The sequence below is a fragment of the Ursus americanus genome, chromosome X, assembly GCF_024610735.1.
Source record: "Ursus americanus isolate L20-20 chromosome X, mUrsAme1.1.p, whole genome shotgun sequence".
Lineage (NCBI taxonomy): Eukaryota > Metazoa > Chordata > Mammalia > Carnivora > Ursidae > Ursus > Ursus americanus.
The window spans coordinates 43335810-43360653 of record NC_142164.1 but is presented as its reverse complement, the minus strand read 5'-3'; the positions used below and the strand labels follow the sequence as shown (position 1 = coordinate 43360653).

The 24844-nt window shown below is 37.0% G+C and overlaps 1 protein-coding gene across 3 annotated transcripts; it reads left to right on the top strand.

The window, feature by feature from the left end:
* The first annotated feature begins 3773 nt into the window (after positions 1-3773).
* TCEAL7 (transcription elongation factor A like 7) lies at positions 3774-8934 on the top strand. 3 transcript variants are annotated; one of them, XR_015723238.1, is made up of 3 exons: positions 3774-3876; positions 4490-4557; positions 8862-8934. XR_015723238.1 is itself a non-coding variant. In XM_045804243.2 (3 exons), the coding sequence occupies exon 3, from the start codon at positions 4920-4922 to the stop codon at positions 5220-5222; it is 303 nt and encodes a 100-aa protein (XP_045660199.1). In that variant the 5' UTR covers positions 3774-3876; positions 4490-4557; positions 4909-4919; the 3' UTR covers positions 5223-5856. The 3 variants fall into 3 exon arrangements, 2 of the variants coding, with proteins under 2 accessions (XP_045660199.1, XP_045660197.2); XM_045804243.2 differs by lacking the exon at positions 8862-8934 and adding an exon at positions 4909-5856; XM_045804241.2 differs by lacking the exon at positions 8862-8934 and adding an exon at positions 4909-5856 and having other exon boundaries at positions 4452-4557.
* The last annotated feature ends 15910 nt before the right edge of the window (positions 8935-24844 follow it).

Genomic DNA, 24844 nt, shown 5'->3' with positions numbered 1-24844 from the left:
AATATCTTACTTTGCTTGCATTTGTATGTATTTTCATACAAGCTTTTACTTAGAAATGGAGATATAGGGACACCTGGGTAGCTCAGTCGGTTAAGCATCCAACTCTTGGTTTCCGCTCAAGTAGGCTCAGGTCATGATCTCAGGGTTGTAAGATAGAGCACCGTGGTTCCGTGCTCAGCAGGGAGTCTGCTTGAGATTCTCTCTCTCCTTCTCCCTCTGCCCTTCCTCCCCATTCTCTCCCTCTCTAAAATAATAAGCAAATAAATCTTTAAAAAAGAAATGGAGACGTATTCCGTGAAATGTTCAGAAGATCAACTGAAGATGTTCCTTTCTAGTAAGATCGTTGGAGGATGAAATAAAATAATTCAGGGCAGGGATATGACCATATTTGTTACTTGGAATCATCATTCTATTGGAAAGTAGCAATATGTAAGGCAAAGAGACCAGTAAATCTTGTGGTTGTCCCGGAGTTTATGGCTGTTTGCATTAGGGGAGTGGTAGTAGAGCCAGAGTGGAAACTGGAAGGATTCCTGAGATCCTTAGGACATAATCATTGAGACCTGTCATTTATTGGAGCACTTGGTATTTTTCAGTTACGTACTAAATGCTTTATATAAATTATATCATTTAATCCCAACAACTCTATGAAGCATTAGCCTCATTTACAGATAATACACAGGGAAGTTTTTTTTTTAAGATTTTTTAAATTTATTTTATTTTATTTTTTATATATTTATTTATTTATTTTTTGATGTAAAGTTTGATGATTCATTACTTGCGTATAACACCCAGCGCACCATGCAATACGTACCCTCCTTACTACCCATCACCGGTCTATCCCATTCCCCCACCCCCCCTCCCCGCTGAAGCCCTCAGTTTGTTTCTCAGAGTCCATAGTCTCTCATGCTTCACTCCCCCTTCTGATTACCCCCCTTTCTTTATCCCTTTCTTCTCCTACCGATCTTCCTAGTTCTTATGTTCCATAGATGAGAGAAACCATATGATAATTGTCTTTCTCTGCTTGACTTACATGGAAGTTTTAATATCCAAGTTTTACATCCACGGTTATACAACAGGTAAGTAAATGCAATTAATTCAAACTCAGATCAGTTCAAAGTTATGCTTCTTACCTCAATGCTAAAATCGTCGGCACCTGGATCCTTTCAGCCATTTGAAAACCACGAGTCTAACCATCTGCATGAAAGCTGTTCACAGAGGATTCAGGAATTCCCCACCCCATCAATAAATCTTATGCCTCTAACATAACTTAGCATTTTGTAATAACTGTGACAACAATGCTGCACTCTTCTTAAGATCTCTTCTCTTTCTTTTAAGTATTTTCTGGAATCATTTACATCAAACTGGTCAGTGGAAACTTTTCTTTCATAATGAGCTACAGTCTTCCTAAAAACAAGTTTTAAGAACACATCCCTCTTTGCAAAGGAAACAGTCAACAAAACTAAAAGGCAACCTATGGAATGGGAGAAGATATTTGCAAATGTATTATCAGATAAAAGGCTAGTATCCAAAATCTATAAAGAACTTATCAAACACAAGACACCCCCCAAAAAAACACACAAAAAATAGAGTCAAGATATTGGTAGAAGACATGAACGGACATTTCTCCAAAGAAGACATACACATGGCCAACAGACACATGAAGAAATGCTCAACATCACTTGGCATCAGGGAAATACAAATCAAAACCACAATGAGATACCACCTCACACTAGTCCGAATGGTTGTTAGCTCAGGAAACAACAGATGTTGGTGAAGATGTGGAGAAAGGGAAAGCCCTCTTGCACTGTTGGTAGGAAGGTAAACTGGTGGAGCCACTCTGAAAAACAGTATGGAGGTTCCTCAAAAAGTTAAAAATAGAGTTACCCTACGCCCCAGGAATTACACTACTAAGTATTTATCCAAAGGATACAAACATAGTGATTCGAAGGGGCACATGCACCCTAATGTTTATAGCCACAACAGCCAAAATATTGAAAATGGAAAAAGCCCAGATGTCCATTGACAGATGAATGGATAAAGATGTGGTATCTTTATCCTAGATATATAGGATATGTACACACACACATACACACACACACACCAATATATGTTACATATATATACACACACACATATATATCTTACTAATATCCCTATATATCCCATATTACCAATATTCCCATATATACATATATATAGGAATATTACTCAGCCATCAAAAAGAATGAAATCTTGCCATTTGCAATGACATGGATGGAACTAGAGGGTATTATGCTAAGTGAATAAGCCAGTCAGAAAACGATAAATACCATATGATTTCACTCATATGTGGAATTTAAGAAACAAAACAGATGAACATAGAGGAAAGGAAGAAAAAGTAAAATAGATAAAAAACAGAGGGAGGCAAACCATGAGAGACTCTTAACTATAGGGAACAAACTGAGGGTTGCTGGAGGAGAGGTGGGTGGGGGGATGGGGTAATTGGGTGATGGGCATTAAGGAGGGCACTTGAAGTAATGAGCACTGGATGTTGTATGCAACTGGTGAATCACTGAATTCTACCTCTGAAACTAATAATAGAGTATATGTTAATTAAATTGAATTTAAATAAATATTTAAAAAAGAAATCACGGGGAAAAAAAGAACACATCCCTCTTTCTGTTGTATATATTTCAAACTAACATATCAACAACAACTAATCCACTAAGATTTATACCAAAATCCTTAGCAACAAAAAATTTGGTAATGTGGCCAGTTTCTGTTAGTCCTAATTCCTCAGTGTGGCTGAATGAGGTCTAAGAAAACATAAATAAGATGATGGTGTCTGGGAGAAATGAAGAAATATTTGATTCTCAATAAGAGTATTGAGGAAAGGTGGGATTTTTTGGATACAGGAAATAAATAAAGAAAACTGCATATTACAAACTGAGAGAAAGCATGATACTGAGATCAAACTAGTAAAGTTTTATGACTGATTTTTGAGATCTGAAAGTCTAATGGCAAAGTGCTGTTGGATTATGGCCCCAGTAGTTCTGAGGAAAGGGCTTCACATGCCTAGGGGCTCTTCAGAAGGGTAGTAGCCTCCAGCTGCCCTGTATGTTTTAAACTTCCAAAAATGTGTCTGCTTGGAGGGTCTATATTTATCTCATGAGTCAGCAGCAGAAACAGGTGGCTGGGTCTTTTCCCCCTTCTATCTTGAGTCTTTTTCCAAATGTACTTATTGTTATTGTATTTCTGATTAATAAAAGAATATAATAAATTGATGGAAAAAATAGAAGAGTAGGAAATTACCAGAACAAAAGTAAAAAACCACAATCTCCATCATCACTTCCTTTCCTAATTTACCCCACCCCCTCTAATTTGATTTCAAGAATTGAGCAGCAAGGCAAATGGTGGCTATTGGTGATTGGGGGTGGGGTGGGGGGGTGGAGGAAAAACTGCTACCTTTCTGTTGTTGTAGCTTACAAGAGGATCAGTAATCCTCTCAACAAAACCACTAAAAAGTAACAGTGGTTAATATGACTATAGGAAGATGCAGCCCTTCTCTGGTAATCAGAGACAGGCAAATTCCAGCCACAGGGAGAAGGGGCCACTTTTGACCTCTGGAATTAGCAGTGACGAAAGTGAGTGACAGGGCCTGGTGTGGTGGGGAGGTGGGAGGTTGGTAAGTCGTTCCACTTCGGCAGCACAGCTGGTGGGAGGGGAAAGTGGGGACCAGAGTTGGAGGATGACATAATCCTCACGTGACCAGGAGCTGCCGCGAAGTCCTTATATTCCCGGGCTTCTTTCTCCTCTGGGTACCAGCTCCTTAATGTCCTGTAGGCGTCCGTGCTTGTGGCCAAGATAAGGAGGACTTAAATTCTTAAATCTCAGAAGGTTGGTTTGAGGAAACCGCTGGGACCCCTGGGGTGGTAGTGGCTGAGTCTAGTGACTGGAATAGGTCCAGGCTCACTTTCCCCAAATCCCTGCAAACTCGTTGGGAGATGATTGTATTTTTTTTGAAAGGACGGTGGGGGGAGTAGGTGGAAGTCTCCTGAGAGACACCCACAGATTTAGTGATAGTTTAGAAATAATCGGCTTCTCTCAGATTGGCAAGCTTTCCGTTTATCCTCCTCTTTCTCCAATTCCGTTGAGGAAATGAGGTGTGGGCTGTTGCGTGGGGAAGGGCTAGAATCCTGGGGTGGAGGCAGAAATTTAGCCATCATTTGAAAATATTTTCTCTCATTCAGTGCCTGCCTGTGGGTCATGCGGGGGGTGGGGCCAAGGGGACAGCAGCCCTCGCAATGACTAGGCCAGAGGGTGAGGGTGCGGGGGTGGAGGCAGGGATCTGGGAGGAAGGGATAGGGACAAGAGGGGGAACCAGGAGGTAGGAAATTTGGGGCGACGACGGTTGTGAGGATCCCGGACTCAAGATAATGAATGTCTTGTCTCTGGGGCTGGTGGATCCACAGAGTTCCCTCCTCCCCGCCCCCTTCCTTTCTGTCTGCAGGTCCAAGGGTCTGTGTTCACAGACATCTCGAGGCAAGAAAAGGAGGAAACTATCCCGAATCCTCACAGGTCAGTGTGAAGGAGGCACTTAGCGCGGGTCTCTGAGGGTGGGAGTTGGGAAGGATGAGAGCTGGGTATAATTTGCGGCCTCGCAGCCCAGCTACCGGTCTGCTCCCTTTCTCCGGCGCCCGTCAGAGAGGCCATTAGCCTGGTCTGCTGGGGAAATGGTGGGTTGCAGAGGGAGGGGAAAGGAGGCGGAGTGGTGGGGGTGCGGGAGGAAGGGGCGGCATCTCGAACTTCAGAGGGCTGGAACCGTGTGGCAGGGGTGGGACATGAGGCGAGGATCTTGCCTCAAAGAGAAACTAACCGGAATCAAAAGAAACGAAGCAATTTGCTCTACATTTTCTTCCCGGACTTAAGCTGGAAACAACATGCAAAAACCCTGCAAAGAGAATGAAGGAAAGCCCAAGTGCAGCGTTCCAAAGAGAGAGGAAGAACGCCCCTATGGAGAATTTGAACGCCAGCAAACAGAAGGGAATTTTAGGCAAAGGCTGCTTCAGTCTCTCGAGGAATTTAAAGAGGACATAGATTATAGGCACTTTAAAGATGAAGAAATGACAAGGGAGGGAGATGAGATGGAAAGGTGTTTGGAAGAGATAAGGGGTCTGAGAAAGAAATTTAGGGCTCTGCATTCTAACCATAGGCATTCCCGGGACCGTCCTTATCCCATTTAATGCATTTCTCCTCTATTGGAGAATTCCACTATTTTCTGTTATTAATATTACCACCATTGGCTTCTTTTTGTCTGCATTTTCTTGCTATATATTGCTACCATTTTACTCCTATCCTTCAATGTTCCTTTGATTTGCATATGACTCCTTTTACCAACATCTCATCTTTTGACCCAATCTCACTCATTTAATAAGGATGTTGCATTCATTTGCATGGGAAGATGCTCATTTGTATTGTAAAGTGAAAACAATAAGTTGGAAAACAGTGTGTGTGTGTATATATGTGTGTATATATATATTTATACACATACACACTTTATATGTGACAAAATGCAAAAGAAAAACTCTGAATTATTATACACCAAAAGTTTAACAGTGAACCTCTGTGTGATCTGTATTTTATTTCTTTTTTCGCTATCTGCATCTTCTCATTTTCCAAAAAATGAATATATATGTGTGTGTATTGTGTCACAAAAAAACTAAAATAAACAGACACAAAAAACTTGTCAATCACCTTTGAAGGGCAGTAAAACGCTTAATAAACTCTTGACAAAAGAACTATAAAAAAGAAATGTAAACTTCAAATTACCTTTGGATCTCTTAGCTAGGGGAATAAAACTGGCAATTATTACAGATACACTTGCTTAAGACTCAGTCTTTTTCACGGGGAAAACCTTTGCCTCATAGGGCTGCTATCAGGAACAAATGAGGTGACTCCGAGCTATGCTTGGTGGACTCTTGTTCCCACCTGTGCATGCAGAACCCCAACCGACTACAGCATCAGTTATTTGAGGGAGTGCCCTGACACGACTTACCGGTGCTCAGGAACAAGTCCATTAGTAGGCAGGGCGGTGGGGGCTTCATGCCAGTCATCTGCTGTCGAGCCCCACTCTCCTCCCCTGGCTTCTGCCACACCTGCTGGGCACTGCTGCCTCTTCTGCTAGGTCCTTTGCTCTCTGCTGGCCCTCACTGCTCCTGGTGCACTGGAGTCCTCGGGTGCCAAAACCCACTCACTTTCCTAGAGTCCCCAGTGGGTCAAACCCCTACTCTGTCTTCTGAAGCCTCCCTGCTTCATTGGTGACCATTAACACAGGTGAGACTCCTCTAGGATTTTTGGGCCACAATGCCTTGCAGGGTTCTTAGCAAAACAGCCTCTTCTGTTTTCAAACCCAGGACCCCTCCTCTAAGTAGGAGTCAGACATGATGAGGCCATTTTGGGAGTTGGACCAAGGTACAAGTTTGAATAAAAAAAAGCTGTGGTCAGAGTTGCCTTAGGTCTAAGGACTAAGGTTTTGTCTTCCTTCTCTTGTGAGATGATCTCTCGCTGAAGACTCCTGGCAGGCCTGCCCTGCTGGTTCAGAAGACTCTCAGGAGACAGATATAAAACGGCAAAACAATGCAGAAAATAGATCTAAGAAAACATTCCCCATCTTTCTATTACTTTCCTTCCTGAAACATGAAAAATTCTTTGTTAAGACTAATATATATATAATATATATGACATATATATGACATATATATGACATATATAGAAATATATGTCTACATGTACTTTTTAGTGTATCTATGTACAATATGTATTGTATATATATTTAGTGCATATGTATGTGTGTGTATATATATATTTAGTCTTACAAAAGACATGTATATACACACACATATATATACTTCTATATATTACATATATACATATATATATGTGTGTGTATATATATACATATATATATACACACACTTAAGCATTATTTCCTAATTGGGCTTCTTGCATTTTGCATCTCAAAGTAAACACCATGTCGTATATTTCATACCTCTTTTGATTAGTGACTTCTATATAGTGAGTATTTAATAAATGTTTGCTTAGTTAGAATCTAGTGTTCTTGGCCCAGTTTTACTTCTGATTGCATAAAATGGCAATAATTATTTCACTACAAACTATAATTTGCATTTTCAAATGGGACCCAACAGGAAAGGGATCATTTCCCATATTCAGTCTATAAAATTATTGTAACATTGTATAACTGATGTCTCAAACAGCTCCTTACATTATAATCATCTGGAGTGCTTATTAAAAATGAAAAATTTGGACACATATGTCCCATACACACTGATACTCTTACTCTGAATCAGAATCTCTGCATTTCGCCTTGGCCCTCCATTGGGGTTTCCCATTATATTATGGTCTCCACTATTGCTTCATATACTCTCACCATAGACCCTGTTTCAGCTGAGCAGTGTAGAATTCTCCTTATAATCAAGGAGCAAAATAGTTTACAATTCATAATTAAGGGCTCCTGAAAGTCAAAATGGTGGTTATCATAGCCTGAAAATTGTGTATCTAACAAGTAAATCTATGTGAACAATAAACATTGTTCAGCCTTGGTAGGAGGCAAAAAACCAAATAATTCTACTGTTCGGAATTTGTCCTAAGGAAATAATCATAGTGGTGAGTGAATGTTTAGCTATAAATATTTTTCATTTAAAGATTTCACATATTTGCAAGGATTTTTTTTAAACCTATGAATCAAGTACATGTGCTATCCAATCAGAAGGAAACGAACATAGATTCCTATTCACCACATACACAAAAATACATCCCAGGTGGATTGAAGATGAAAATGTGAAGAACAAGGAGCTCCTGGCTCACTCACCTGGTGACTCTGAGCTTGAGGCTGTAAGTTCGAGCCCCATGTTGGGTGTAGAGATTACTTAGAAATAAATCTTTTAAAAAAAGAGAAAGAAAGTAAATGTGAAGAACAAGAATAAAATATTGCAATGAAAATGAATTAAAAAATGTATAATCTTGTGATGTCATTTTAAGTTATAAAGGAAAAAATAATTAAAAAGGTCCAAAGACAAGAAATAGCCTATGAAGAAATATTTTCAATACCATGGCAGATAATGGGAAAATATCTCTATAACCCCAATAGCTTTTACAGATGGAAAAGAAAAAGATAAACAAACCAGTAAAAATATGTACATAGCATATGACCCAGCACTTCCACTGCTTTGTATTACCAAGGAGATATAAGTACACATACGCACAGGAGAGCATAGATGTTTACTATGCCATTGTTTGTAAGTGCCAATATATTAGAAATAGCCTAGGTCATCGAAAGGGATAGGTCAAATAAAAAGTGGTCTATCTATGCCAAGAAAACTATACAATAGTTAAGAATAAGATTCTAATATCGAAACATCATTATAGGAATATTGTTAAGTAAAGGCATTATGTATCTTGGGGTGCCTGGGTGGCAGTTAGTTAAGCATCTCCCTTTGGCTCAGGTCATGATCTCAGGGTCCTGGGATCAAGCCCCACATTGGGCTCCCTGCTCAGCAGGGAGTCTGTTTCTCCCTTTGCCCCTCCCCCCCAGCTCATGCTCTCTCTCGCTCTCTGTTTCTCAAATAAATAAATAAAATCGTTAAAAAAGGACATTATGTGTCTTTATATTGCTATTGTCACAAAAAATATTGTCATAATGAATTACCTAGTTCATTTTAACATACTGCTTTAACCATACCTCCAATTTCAATCTCCTCCCTACAATTAAACACTTCTCAGTTTGATGGTTATCCATCTAGAAATTTATGTATTTCTGTTTTTCATTTTAACTATATATTATAATATTACATTGTGACTTTCAGGAGCCCTTAATTAGGAATCATAAACCATTATAAGGAGACTCCTGCACATCTCAGCTGAAACAGGATAAATGGTGAGTGTGCATATTAACATAGCTTTATAATTATTGTTTTATGCATGTGCTTATTAACATAGCTTTATAATTATTGTTTTATGCATTTGTCTTTTAAGTCATATAGGAAAAAGAAGAGGAGTTATAAACCAAATATGAAAAACTACTTGTTTTTATATTTACCTATGTAGCTACCTTTACTGTTGTTGTTTATTTCTTTATATGACTTTGAGTTACTTATCTTGTGTCTCTTTCTCAGCATGGAAGTCTCATAGGACTTTTCAGAGGTCCATAAATACAAATACAAATGAATCTATTTTTTATAGTATGAATGTACCGTATGTTATTAAAATCATTCCCTGTCACTCAACATTTAAGTTATTTCTATACTTTGCCCACTAAAAACAATGCTGTCTGCAATTAACATGTTTGCACATAGACTCAAATTACTGGTGCTTATATTTCTATAGAATAGATTCTGGAAAGTAAGATTGCTTGATCAAAAAGTATGTGATCTTTTACATTTTCCAACCTCCCTTGCACATATGTTGGGGCCACCAAATGTAATATAAGACACTTCTAAGGCTTTTAAACAATGCTGGGTGATCTTTCCGTCTCCTTTCAGTAACGTTGGAAACCATGTGTGCCATCTGGAACACATGACTGTGAGATGAATGCAGGCTAGATACCTGAATAATCAATGGAGCAGAGCCAAGCAGGAGAACCAATATCTCTCATTAAACTGTAACGTGAATGAGTAATAAACTGCTTTAAATCCATTGAGATAGCCTAGTTCAACTTAATATACTGCTTCACCCACACCTCCAATTTCAATCCCCTTCCCACAATTAAACACATTAGTTTGATGGATATCCATCTAGAAATATATATATTTCTGTTTTGCATTTTAACTAAATATTATAATATTACATCTATTGCCCTACTGTTTTTACTTAACAATATTCCTGGAAATGCTTCAATAGAAGAATCTCGTTCTTTTTAACTATTGTGTAGTTTTCTTGGTTTAGATAGACCACAGTTTATTTGATCTTTCCCTTTTGATGACTTAAGCTATTTCCAATATTTTGGTTCTTACCAGCAATGCCATAATAAACATTTATCTATGCTTTCCTGTGCACCTGTGTGCATATATCTCCATGGTAATATAAAGTAGTGAAACACTGGATCATATGGTATGAAAATATTTTTATTGGTTTGTTTATTTACCACAATGCATACCATAAACATATCCATCACCTCCAAAGTCCTGATGAATATTGATGCAAAAATCCCCAACAAAATACTAGCAAACTAAGCCAGCAGAATATTAAAAGGATTTTACATCATGATGAATTGGGGTTTACCCACAAAATTCAAGGGTTATTCAACATGTGAAAATCAATGTCAAAACCTTATATTACATTAATAAAAGAAAGGGAAAAACACATTATCATCTCAATTGATACAGAAAAAAAGCATTAGACAAACTCCATTACCCTTTCATAATAAAAACACTCAACAAACCAGGAATATAAGCAGATTGTCTCAACATAATAAAGGGTGCTTATGAAAAACTCAATGCTAGATCATACTCTATAATGAAAGAGTGAAAGCTTTCCATGTGAGATCACAAATAAGACAAGGATGTTTGCTTTCATCAGTTTTGTACTGGAAGTTACAGCCGGAGAAATTAAGCAAGAAAAAAAAATAGTTGAATCCAAATTGGAAAGAAAGAAGCAAAATTATCTTTATTTGCCAACGGCATGATCCTATATAGAGAAAATGCTAAAGAATATGCAAGAAGTCTACTAGGTCTAATAAATGAACTTGACAAATTGCCAGATACAAGATCAGCTATTCCAAATCAGCTGTATTTCTGTTACACTAGGAATGAGCAATCCAAAATGAAATTAAGGAAACAATTCTATGTACAAAAGCACAAAACAGAATACAATACTTAAGAATAAATTTAACCTGAGTATCTCAAGATTTGTACACTGAAAATTACAAAATTGCTGAAAGTAATTAAATAAGACATAAATAAATGGAGAGGTGTTCCAGGCTCATGGATCGAAAGACTCAATATTTGTTAAGATGGCAGTAATTCCCAAAGCAATCAATTCCTATCAAAATAAGAATAGTCTAGTTTTGAGAAATGGAAAAGCTGAGAGTAAAATTCATTGCAAGAAATCCCAAATAGACAAAAAATACTGAGAAAAAAAGTAGGAAGACTCACACTTTCTTATTTTAAAACCCTACAAATTTATAGTAAAACAGTGTACTACTGGCATAAGAATAGACATGTAGATCAATGGGCTAGAACTGAGAGTCCAGAAATAAACCCATACATCTATTGCCAATTGGTTTTGGGCGAGGGTGACAAGTCCATTCAATGGGAGAAAGAATAAGCTCTTCAACAAATGGTGATCCACATACACAAGAATGAGATTAGACCCCTACCTCATGTTATTCCAAAAATAAAATTCAAAATGGGTTAAACAACCCAAATGTCCATCTACTGATGAGCTGATAAACAAAACGTAGTATAGTCTTACAGTGGAATATTATTCAGCCCTAAAAAGGAATGAAGTACTGATAATATGATACAATGTCGATGAACCTTGAAAAAAATTATGCTAAGTGAAAGAAGCCAAACATGAAACGTCACATATTGTATGATTCCATTTATATCAAATGGCAAGAATATGTAAATCCATAAAGACAAAAAATAAATTAGTGGTTGTCAGGGCTGGAGACAGGACAGAATGGGTAAATTGGTAAAGGGCATCCTTTGAGGGGGTAATAAAAATCTTTTGGAACCAAATAGAAGTGAATAGTTGTGCAACAAAGTGAATATTCTAAATGCCACTGAATTATACATTTAAAATAACAAAATAAAAATTATAAAAAATAAAATAGTTTATTTTATGTGAATTTTACCTCAATACAAAAATTAAGCACATTTTAATTATTAGAAATATTTCCAGATTTTGCTCCTAAGAGGTATACCAATTAACAGTTGCATCAACATGGGGCACCTGGGTGGCACAGCGGTTAGGCGTCTGCCTTCGGCTCAGGGCGTGGTCCTGGCGTTGCGGGATCGAGCCCCACGTCGGGCTCTTCCGCTGTGAGCCTGCTTCTTCCTCTCCCACTCCCCCTGCTTGTGTTCCCTCTCTCGCTGGCTGTCTCTCTCTGTCGAATAAAAAAATAAATAAATAAAAAAAAAATAAAAACAGTTGCATCAACAATGCATGGGAGTATCTATTCCCCCTCACCATTGCCAGGACTATGTTAAAAACCTTTTTAAGCTCTAGTCTTTTCAGACTAACCCAGTTCTTTACCTATTTCACCCACCCACCACCCACCTCTCCTTTGATAACCATCAGTTTTTTTCCTGTACTTAAGGACCTGTTTTTTGGTTTGTCTCTTTTGACTTTGTTTTGTTTCTTAAATTCTACATATGAGGGAAGTAATATGGTATTTGTCTTTCTCTGACTGACTTATTTCACTTAGCATTATACTGTCTAGCTCCATCCATGTTGTTGCAAATGGCAAGATTTCATTCTTTTTAATGGCTGAGTAATATTCCTGTGTGTGTGTGTGTGTGTGTGTGCGCGCACATGCACGCGCACATGCCACATCTTTCTTATCCATTTATCTATCATCGATGGACATGTGGGTTGTTCTGTAATTTGGCTATTGTAAATTATGTTGTTATAAACATAGGGATGTATGTATCTTTTCAAATTGGTATTTTCATTTTCTTTGGGTAAACACCCACTAGTGGAATTATTGGATCATATGGTAATTTTATTTATAAAGTTTTCAGGAATCTCCATAATGTTTTCCACACTGGCTGTACCAGTTTGCATTCCCACCAACAGTGCAAGAGGGTCCATTTTCTTTACATCCTTGCCAACACTTGCTGTTTCTTGTGTTGTTGATTTTAGCCATTCAGACAGGTGTGAGGTGCTATCTCATTGTGGCTTTGATTTGCATTTCCCTGATAATAAGTGATGTTGAGCATCTTTTCATGTGTCTATTTACCATCTGCATGTCTTCTTTGGAGTAATGTCTGTTTTTGTCTTCTGCCGGTTTTTTAATTGGATTATTTGTTTTTGTGGTGTTGAGTTGTATCAATTCTTTATATATTTTTAATACTAGGCTTTTATCAGATATGTCATTTGCAAATATCTTCTCCCATTCAGTAGGTTGTCTTTTAGTTTTGTTAACTGTTTCCTTTGCTGTGCAGAAGCTTTTCATTTTGATGTAGTCCTAATAGTTTACTTTTGCTTTTATTTCTTTTGCCTCAGGAGACATATCTAGAAAAACGTTGCCGTGGCCAATGTCAGAGAAATTATTGCGTATGCTCTCTTCTAGGATTTCTATGGTTTTGAGTCTCACATTTAGGTCTTTAAGACATTTTGAGTTTATTTTTATATATGGTGTAAGACAGTGGTCCAGTTTTATTCTTTTGAATGTAGCTGTCCAGTTTTCCCAGAACCATTTGTTGAAGAGACTGTCTTTTCCCCATGCATATTCTTTCCTCCTTTGTTGAAGATTAATTGACCATATAATTACGGGTTTATTTCTGGGCTCTCTATTCTGTTCCATTGATCTTTGTGTGTATTTTTGTCCCAGTACCACACTGTTTTGATTACTTCAGCTTTGTAGTATAACTTGAAATCTGGGATTGTGATACCTCTAGTTTTGCTCTTCTTTTTCAAGATTGCTTTGGCTATTTGAGGTCTTCTGTAGTTCCATACAAATGTTAGGATTATTTGTTGTAGCTCTGTGAAAAATGCTGTTGGGATTTTGATAGGAATTGCATTAAATCTGTAGATTGCTTTGGACATTTTTACAATATTTGTTCTTCCAATTCATGAGCATGGAATGTCTTCCCATTTCTTTGTGCCATCTTTAATTTCTTTCATTTAATGTTTTATAGTTTTCAGAGGCCAGGTATTTCACCTCCTTGGTTAATTTTATATTCCTAGATATTTTTTTTTATTTTTGATGTGATTGTAAATGGGATTGTTTTCTTAATTTCTCTTTCTGCTGCTTCATTATTAGTGTATAGAAATGAAATGGATTTGTATACATTGATTTTTGTGTACTGCAACCTTACTGAATTCATTTATCAGTTGTAGTAGTTTTTTGGTGGAGTCTTTAGGGTTTTCTATATATAGATTTATGTCATCTGCAAATAGTGAAAGTTTTACTTTTTCCTTACCAATTTGGATGCCTTTTATATACTTTCCTTGTCTGATTGCTGTGGCTAGGACTTTTCTAGTATTATGTTGAATGAAAGTGGTGAGAGAGGATATCCTTGTCTTGTTCCTGACCATAGAGGAAAAGCTCTCATTTTTCCCCCCATTGAGTATGATGTTCACTGTGGGTTTTTCATTTATGACATTCATTATGTTGAGGTGTGTTCCCTCTAAACCTACTCTGTTGAAGGTTTTTATTATAAATGGATGTTGTACATTAAAATGCTTTTTCTGCATCTATTGTTGAAATGCTTGTATGGTTTTTATCATTTCTCTTGTTGGTGTGATGTATCATGTTGATTGATTTTCAAATATTGAACCACCCTTGCATCCCAGGAATAAATCCCACTTGATAGTGGTGAATGCTTTTTTTAATGTCTTGTTGGATTGTGTTTGCTAATATTTTGTTGAGGATTTTTGCATCTATGTTTATCAGAGATATTGGCTTACAGTTTCTTTTTTGTGGTATCTTTACCTTGTTTTGGTACCAGGGTCATGCTGGCCTCATAGAATGAATTTGGAAGCTTTCCTCTCTCTTCCATTTTTTGGTAAATTGTGAGAAGAATAGATAGTAACTCTCCTTTAAATGTTTGGTTGAATTCCCCTGTGAAGCCATATGCAAGAAAAACTAGTTTTAGAGACATATTTAAATGTTAGATCCCAATAAATATCCCAGCAATTTATTCTGTGGGTGTCAATAAAGTCATTTTAATGTTTACATGGAGAGGCAAAAGACACATAAAAGCCAACACAGTGCTAAAGAATAATGAAGTTTGAGGACTGATGACACTACTATCCAACTGCAAGAATTACCATAAAGCTATAGTAATCAAGCCAGTGTGGTACTGGCAAAAGAATAGATGGATAGATCAATAAAACAGAATAGAGAGCCCAGAAATAGACCCACAAAAATACAGTCAACTGATCTTTGACAAAGGAGCAAAAGCCATGCACTGAGCAAAGATATACTCTTCAACAAACAGTGCCGGAACAACTGGACATCTGTTTGTAAAAGAATAAACCTAGACGCAGACTTTACACCCTTCACAAAAATCAAATCAAAATAGATCATAGACCTAAAGGCAAAGAGAGCAATACAGGAAAAAATCTAGATGACCTTGGATATAATAACTTTTAATTTTTATTTTATTTTTTTAAAGATTTTATTTTTAAGTAATCTCTACACCCAATGTGGGGCTTGAATTTACAACTCTGTGATCAAGAGTGACATGCTCTATCACCTGAACCAGCCAGGCGCCCCAGAAGATAACTTTTTAGATACAACCCAAAACATAATACATGAAAGAAATAATTGATAAGTTGGACTTCATTAAAGTGAAAAACTTCTGCTCTGTGAAAGGCAATGTCAAGAGAATGGGAAGATAAGCTACAGACTGGGAGAAAATATTTGCAGAAAACACATCTGATAAAGGACTGTTATCCTAAATACAAAGAACTCTTAAAATTCAACAGTAAGAAGACAAGCAACCCAATTAAAACGTGGACCAAAGACCTTAACAGACACCTCATCAAAAAAAGGTATCTAGATGGGAAGTAAGATGAAAAGATGCTCCACACCATATGTAATCATGGAAATGCAAATTAAAACAACAGGAAACCACTACGGCTCTATTAGAATGACCAAAATCCAGAACGCTGACAATATCAAACGCTGCCAAGGATGTGGAGCAACAGGAACACTCACTCATTCATTGGTGGTGGGACTGTGAAATGGTATAGCCACTTTGGAAGACTGAATATCAAACTGCTCTAAAAGTGTTTTTTTAGACTGCTTTAAAAAATATATACACAGGGATCATACCCAAATAAAAGTTAGAGTGTCCAGGACTTGTTGACTGATTGATTGTGTGGGATGAGAGAGAAGGCATCAAAGTTGGTGGTGTGTTGGCACCAATTATTGAAATAGGGGTCATGAGAAAAGGAGAAGGAATGGGGTGGGGGAAAGTCATAAGTGTAAGGGGAAGATGGCAAGATCATATTTGGACAAGTTGAGTTTGAGATGTCTGTGGGAGATCCAAACGGAAGTGTTTTATATATTGTAAATAGAGACACCGGAACTTAATGTCTAGGATCACATGCTATATAGTCAGACAAACCTGGATAGAAATTCCAGATGTGACTCTTCATTTAGTTGAGTGAGCTTAAGTATGTTGTATAAACTCCTTGAACCTCAGTAGGCTTATCTGTAAAATGGGAATTTTATCTATGGTATCCACTCCATGATCTACATACATGTATCACCTGGAAAACTTTCATGCTTTTTAAAAATGACAGCTATTGTGAGCAATAGGCATTTATTGAGCATGGTAGCACATACAGAAAGCTGCTATTGATTGATCGTCTACGCAACAAAAATTGCTTTGTCAGCATTCTAAACAGTATATGCTGTACGGCAGAGTGGTTTTTTTCAGAGGTCTAGCCCAGCTCACCAGGCAGGGAGCTTGCACATGAGTGGGCAAAACAATATGCTAGGAATAAGTAAGCATGTGTCTTACCTGTATCCTGTCCATGTTTCGTATATAAGCATACCTTGGAGATATTGCAGGTTTGGTTCCAGACCACTGCAATAAAGCGAGTCAAATGAATTTTTTGTTTTCCTGGTGATGATAAAAGTTTACGTTTATGCTCTACGATAGTCCATCACGTGTGCAATAACATTATGTTTAAAAATGTGTACATGCCTAATTAAAAATACTTCATTGATAAAAAGTGCTAACCATCATCTTTGCTTTCAGTGAGTCATAATTTTTTTTTTGGCTAGTAAAGAATTTTCTTCAGTGTTAGTGGCTGCTGACTGATCAGGATGATGGTTGCTGAAATTTGGAGTGGCTGTGGTAATTTCTTAAAATGGACAGCAATGAGAAGTTTGCTACATTGATTGAGTTTTTCTTTTATGAACAATTTCTCTGTCACATGCAGTAGCATTTTACCCACAGTAGAACTTCTTTCAAAATTGGAGTCTGTCCTCTCAAACCCTGCTGCTGCTTTATCAAGTATGATTATGTAATATTCTAAATCTTTTGTTTTCATTTCAACAGTGTTCACAGCATCTTCAGCAGGAATAGATTCCATCTCAAGAAATCATTTTCTTTGCTTATCTATAAGAAGCAAATCTTCATCCATTAAAATTTTATCATGCGAGGGCAGCAATTCAGTCCCATTCAGGCTCCACCTCTAATTCGAGCTCTCTTGCCATTTCCACCACACCTGCAGTTACTTCCTTCACTGAAGTCTTGAACCCCTCAAAGTCATCCATGAGGGTTGGAATCAACTTCTAACCTCCTGTTAGTGTTGATATTTTGACCTCTTCCCATGAATCATGAATGTTCTTACTGGTATCTAGAATGGTGAATCCTTTCCAGGATTCAAGTTACTTTGTCTAGATCCATCAGAAGAATCACTATGGCATCTGTAGCCTCATAAAATGTATTTCTTAAATCATAAGGCTTGAAGGTAGAAATTACCCCTTGATCCATGGGCTGCAGAATGGATGTGTTAGCAGGCATGAAAACATGAATCTCATTATACATCTCCATCAGAGCTTTTGGGTGACCAGGTTCATTTGTCAATGGGCAGTAATATTTTGAAAGGAATCTTTTCTTAGCAGTAGGTCTCAACTGTGAGCTTCAAACATTTAGCAAATCATGTTGTAACCAGATGTGCTGTGACCGTGAGATCATGACCTGAGCCAAAATCAAGAGTTGGACACTTGACCAATTGAGCCACCCCAGCACCCCAAGCCCTCTTCTTGATTAGGCGCTGTCCTTGGACTGTCAAGATTAGTTTTAGCAAAAAAATCCTGTTCATCTCAGTTTTAGCAAGAATCCTGCTAAGCTAGTTTAGCAAGAATCCTTCTACCCTTGAAATTCAATTAAGTTTCTCTTCTTCCACCCTTGATATCTAATCAAGTTCCTCTTAGTAATTTTAATCCAATGACTTTTTCTCCCTGTGTAGTGATTATAAAAATCCCCTGCTGCCCCCATTGTAGAAGTTGGAGTTAAGTTCAATCTCAAGGAATAAAATCTCCCTGTCATATTTAACTCTGCACAATGCAGTTTTTCTTTCACAGAATATTTTGTGACTTTTGTTGAAATCTGCACGGTTTAGGTAGTCTATTTTAACATCTTTGAATACTGATTTGCCTCCCCACCTTCTGCACTCTGTTTTGGGTATTGTTTGTTTGCTTGTTTTGTGACTTGACTAGGTTTTGTTAGTGAAGCTGTTTCCCCCACTTTGTGAACATTTTGCTATCACTCCTCAGAAGGTGCGAACAAGCACATGTACAGGCATCCTGGAATTGAGTGGTTTCTGCCAACACCCTTTTTGACTGTCTCTCTGATCTCTGCATTAAGCTGTTTGCTTCGTTTGGGGTTAGACTTGGCCTGTTAGGCTCCACTAATTATAGGCTGATTGCTCTGCTTTCAACAAAGCCCTGGGGCATAAAATGCTCCAAACTCTGATCCAATTAAATTCAATCAGGTATAGTTTTTGAGGCCAGTCTTTCAAGTTTATTCTGACCCCCCCCCCCCGTAGACTCTTATTTACTAACTCTCCCCCTAGTTTTCTCTGGTGTACTAGCTGGCCTATAGTTTAACTCGTTGCTTTTATTTAAGGGAAGCTATTGTTTTCTAGTGTTAAGTTTAAGCTTTATCTTCCCCAGACTGTGTTTCAAATTGAGTCCTCTCTTTTGTGGAGAGCATAGAAGCTCTTTTTTATTTTTTATTTTTATTTTTTATTTTTTCAAAGATTTTATTCATTTATTTGACAGAGCGAGAGAGAGAGCGAGAGTGACACAAGCAGGGGGAGTGGGAGAGGGAGAAGCAGATTTCCCACTGAGCAGGGAGCCCGGTGAGAACTCAATCCCAGGGTCCCTGGATCATGACCTGAGCCCAAGGCAGAGACTTAACGACTGAGCCACCCAGGAGCCCCTAAGCGCTCTCTCTCTCTCTCTCTCTTTTTAATGGGCTACTTCTCTCCCTGGGCACAAACTGTGAGCTGCTACTCTTGGCAGGGCTGTATGTAGCCTCTGGTTTTGTTTGTTTGATCGCTTCTCCTGGTTGAAATCTCTGCTCTAAGAGGAATCCATGATGAGGGCAATTAGGACCCCTTTATTCTTGGTCTGCCTTGTTGGGTGAAGCATTTGTCTTTTGGGTAGCCACTGGTTACTAGAAGGGAATCCATGACTTCTTGATCACATTCACTAAGAATTTAGCTTCTTCAACTCTATTGTGGAGGGGATCAGGAATGCTGGTAACTTGCCCTCCCAGTGAGATATAAACCTTGATTGGGAACTGAGGGGGAAAGGAAGCCCTCTAATTTTGGCTCTGCCTCCAGAGTATAGTTTTTGTTAAGATGAGCTGGGGGTGAAGAGGAAGGAAGCAGCAGGTCCTGGTTCAAATGCCAGGAACGCTTATTGTTTTTTACCAAGTTTTGGTAGATTTTTCTTGAATAAATGTTTCTTCATATGCTATTTTCCCTTAGGACAATTCCTAAAGACATTAAATGGTTGGGTTTTTTAATAGTTTCCATCTGATCTACTTGTGTAACTGTTGAGGGGGTCTTCATAGCTCTTCCTGTCGTCATCACAAAAGTGGACCTTATGCCAATTTTTAAATTGCAATTCAATTCACTTAATAGATATAGGACTGGTCAGATTTTCTATTTCTTTTTTCTATTTTGGTAAGTTGTGTTTTTTAATAAATTCATGGATTTAATCTAAATTATTAAATTTATTAGAATGATGTTCTTATTATTCTTTTATTATATTTTTAAAATCTGTAGAATATGTGCTGTTCTTCTTTCTTTTATCCTTGGTATTATGTTGTGTCTTCTCTTTTTTGCTTGAACAATTTTGTTAGAGGGTTTTGATTTTATTAGTATTTACATGCAATTAACTTTTGTGTTTCTTTCTTTTGTTTCATCTCTTTTTAATTTCTATTCTAATTATTTCTTGTTTCAAGAATTGTGTGGATTTATATTGTTTCCCCCAAAACTTATTTTCAAGCAAACTTAAGATCATTGATATTTTTCAGTCTTTCTTATTTTCTAATATACGCATTTAAAGGCATAGAATTTCTTATTAAGCACAGATAGCTGCCTCTCACAGGTTTCCATGTGTCGTGTTTTCATTATCACTCAATTAAAGATAAGGCTAAATTTGATTGTAATTTCTGCTTTTACTCATTAATTACTGAGAAATGTATTGCTTAATTTCCAAAACTTTGAAATTTTTTGTTATCCATTTGTTATTATTAGCTTTATTCATCTGTCATCAGAGAACATATTCTGAATTATTTTAATATTTTAAATTGGTTGCTACTTGGTTAAAAGACTGAATAGAAGGTTAATTTTAGCAAATGTCTTGTTTGCACTTGAAAAAAATGTATATTCTGTAATTGTAGTTTGTATTGCTCTATATATGTAAATTAGGTCAAATTTGTTAGTCTTGTTGCTTAAATCTGTAATACTTCTGCTGATTTTTTTCTAATTATTCTATCAGTTATTTAGAGAGGTATATTTACATGTTCCGCAATAAGTTTAGATTTCTCTATTTTTCCTTTTTTGTCTGATATATTTTGTATTGTATATTTTGAAGCAATGTTTGTAGAAGCATACAGATTAACAATCTTAGTACCTTCCTATTAGATTGACAATTTTATCATAAAATATATCTCTCTATCTCTAGTAATATTTCTTGGCTTATGGCTTACTTTGTTGGATATTTTCATAGCTACACCAGCTTTCCTTTGGTTATGGTATGCATGTATGTATTTTTCTACATTTTGACTTTCAATCTTCCTGTGTCCTTAAATTTACATTGTGTCTTTTTAAGCAGCGTATGATTTATTACTTTTACCAAGTGTGGTTTGAAGTGCTTAGTTGGTTCATATTCACTCTAATTATGGATCTGTGTTTATGTCTCTTATCTTACTATGTGTTTTCTATCTGACCCTCCTGTTCTAGGTTCCTACTGATTAAATTAGACTACAAAGGCTTAATAAAGGAAACTTGTGGATCCCCTTAAACTTGTGTTCAAAATTAAATGCACGTATGTGTGTAGGGATGGAGGAATCCGTTTATTCAAGGTGTATGTATGTGCTAAGTAGAGAGTCTATAGCTCTCATTAGTTTAGGAAGGGAGTTTATGATATAAAAAATAGTGAGGGTCACACACCTAGTAAGAGACAGAGTGTGGATTTGGTTCCAGTGCATGGACTCTTACCAAGTATCCTGAGGCTATCATGTAAATTTTTGATATCCTTACTGATATTTTTCTGACTGTACTATTAGTTACCAAGAAACTTCTGGTATTCTTTCTCACTATGATTGTGGATTTTTCTTCTCATCCTTTTATTCTGGTTTTTATTTTTTGCTTTATGTCTTTAGCTGCATATAAATTAGGCATTGGGGTGCCTGGGTGGCTCAGTCGTTAAGCGTCTGCCTTCGGCTCAGGTCATGATCCCAGGGTCCTGGGATCGAGCCCCTCATTGGGCTCCCTGCTCAGCAAGAAGCCTGCTTCTCCCTTTCCCACTCTCCCTGCTTGTGTTCCCGCTCTCTCTGTGTCTTTCTCTGTCAAATAAATAAAATCTTTAAAAAAATAATAAATTAGGTATCATAATACAATCCTGGTGGACTGATCTTTTTTCTTTATTAAATATCCCTCTTTATAAATGCCCATTGCCTTGAATTCTACCTTGGTTGATATTTAAAAAACAACAACAGTTCTACCTTTTTAAATTAAGTTTTAATTTCAATATAGTTAACATACAGCGTTACATTAGTTTCAGGTGTACAATATAGTGAATCAACAATTCTATACATTACTCACTGCTTGTCATGATAAGTGTACTCCTTAATCCCCATCACCTATTTCACCCATCCTCCTGCCCACCTTCCCTCTGGTAACCATCAGTTTGTTCTCTATAGTTAAGAGTCTCTTTCTTGACAAATACCATATGATTGGTTTGTCTCTCTTTCCGTTTGCTCATTTGTTTTGTTTATTAAATTCCACATATGAGTGAAATCATATGGTATTTATCTTTCTCTGAGTGACTTACTTTGCTTAACATTGTACTCTCTAGATCCACCTATGTCCTTGCAAATGACAGTATGTCATTATTTTCTATGGCTGAGTAATATTCTATTATATACATATACCACATCTTCTTTATCCATAGCACCTGGGCTGTTGCCATAATTAGGCTATTGAAGATAATGCTGCTATATGCATTGGGGTACATGTAACCCTTTGAATTAGAATTTTTGTATTCTTTGAGTATACATACCTAGTAGTACAATTGCTGGATCATAGGGTAGTTCTATTTTTAACTTTCTGAGAAAACTCCATACTGTTTTCCAGAGTGGCTGCACCAGTTTGCATTCCCACCAACTTTACAAGAGGGTTCCCTTTCTTCACGTCCTCACCAACACCTGTTCTTCCTTGCGTTGTTGATTTTAGTCATTCTAACAAGTGTGAGATGATATCTCACTGTGGCTTTGATTTGATAAGTGGTGTTGAGCATTTTTTCATGTGTCTGTGGGCCACCTGGATGTCTTCTTTGGGGAAATTTCTATTCATGTTTTCCGCCTATTTTTTTAATTGGATTATTCATTTTTAGGGTATTGAGTTGTAGAAGTTCTTTATATCTTTTGTATACTAAGCCTTTATCAGATATGTCATTTGCAAACATCATCTCCCATTCTGTACGTTGACTTTTAGTTTTGTTAATTGTTCTCTTCACTGTGCAGAAGCTTCTCATTTTGATGTAGCCCCAATATTTATTTTTGCTTTTGTTTTCTTTGCTTCAGGAGACATATCTAGAAAGAAGTTGCTATGCCCAATATCAAAGAGGTTACTGCCTTTGTTCTCCTCTAGGGTTTTGATGGTTTCCTGTCTCACATTTACATCTTTCATCCATTTTCAATTTATTTTTGTGTACGGCATGAGAAAGTGGAGAATTGCTCAGTTTCATTCTTTTGTGCGTAGCTGTCCAATTTTCCCAACACCATTTGTTGGTGGGACTGTCTTTTTTTCCACTGTATACTCTTTCCTGCGTTGTCAAAGATTAATTGACCGTATAGTTGTGTGTTCATTTCTGGGTTTTCTGTTCTGTTCTATTAATCCATGTGTCTGTTTTTGTGCCAGTACCACACTGTTTTTATCACTATAGCTTTCTAGTAGAAGTTGAAGTCTGGAATTGTGATGCCTTTAGCTTCGCTTTTCTCCTTCAAAGTTGCTTTGGGTATTCGGGGTCCTTTTTGATTCCATACAAATTTTAGGATTGTTTGTTCTAGCTCTGTGAAAAATGTGGTAGGTATTTTGATAAGGATTGTGTTAAATATGTAGATTGCTTTGGCTAGTATAGATATTTTAATAATATTTGTTCTTCCTTCTTCCAATCCGTGCTCATGGACTGTCTTTCCATTTCTTTGGGTCTTCTTCACTGTCTTTCATCAGCGTTTATAGTTTTCAGAATACAGTTCTTTCACTTCTCTGATTACGTTTATTACTAGGTATCTTATTATTTTGGGTGCAATTGTAAATGGGATTGATTCCCTTAATTTCTCTTTCTGCTGCTTCATTATTAGTGTGTAGAAATGCAATAGATTTCTGTACATTGATTTTATATCCTGCAACTTTACTGAATCTGTTGATCAGTTCCAGCAGTTTTTTGGTGGGGTCTTTTGGATTTTCTATATAGAGTATCGTGTCATCTGCAAATAGTGGAAGTTTTACTTCTTCCTTGCTGATTTGGATACCTTTTATTTCTTTTTGTTGTCTGATTGCTGTGGCTAGGACTTCCAGTACTATGTTAAAAAGAATAGCAGTGAGAGTGGACATCCCTGTCTTGTTCCTGACGGTAGAGGAAAAGCTCTCAGTTTTTGCCCATTGAGGATGATATTAGCTGTGGGTTTTTCAGATATGGCCTTTTTATGTTCCCTTTAAACCTACTTTGTTGAGGGTTACTTCATGAATGGATGTTGTACTTTGTCAAATGCTTTTTCTGCATTATGAATATTGTTATTATTACCATTATTTTCTGCATATTCCACATTAATGGGATGACGTATAGTCAGAATTGTTTTAATTGCAATAAGATTGGAACTGTACAATAAAATAAAATATAAATCCCTGACATTGAAGTACACAAAAACAAAAATTTTGCCTTCAATTACCCATCCATTCCAAATATCACCAGTGGTGAACTTATGTCTCGTTGTATTTGTATATGCACACTCCTACACACTCCTATATATATTTATGCACCTAACTTTCTTGATTATTAGACTGCAGCATCAGCAACATACACCATTGATTCAGAAGCACTTTCTCTGAGAAAAAAATAAAACCATCACATAAAATCTACATCTATATTTTATGATGTATTCCTATATGAAAAATGTTGAATGATTTTTAAAAAAATAGATACTAACATAGACTAAGACAATTTAGGTCATGTGATATATGCATTGCTAGGATCTCTGACATTTTGATGTATTTCCTTGCAGTCCTTTTCTAGGCATATTTGTACTTACCATAGACTTAATGTGTCCCCCTACCAAATTAATAAGTTGAAAGTTAATCCCCACCTTGATGGTAATTAGAGGTTGGGCCTTTGGGAAGTGATTAGGTCCTGAGGGTG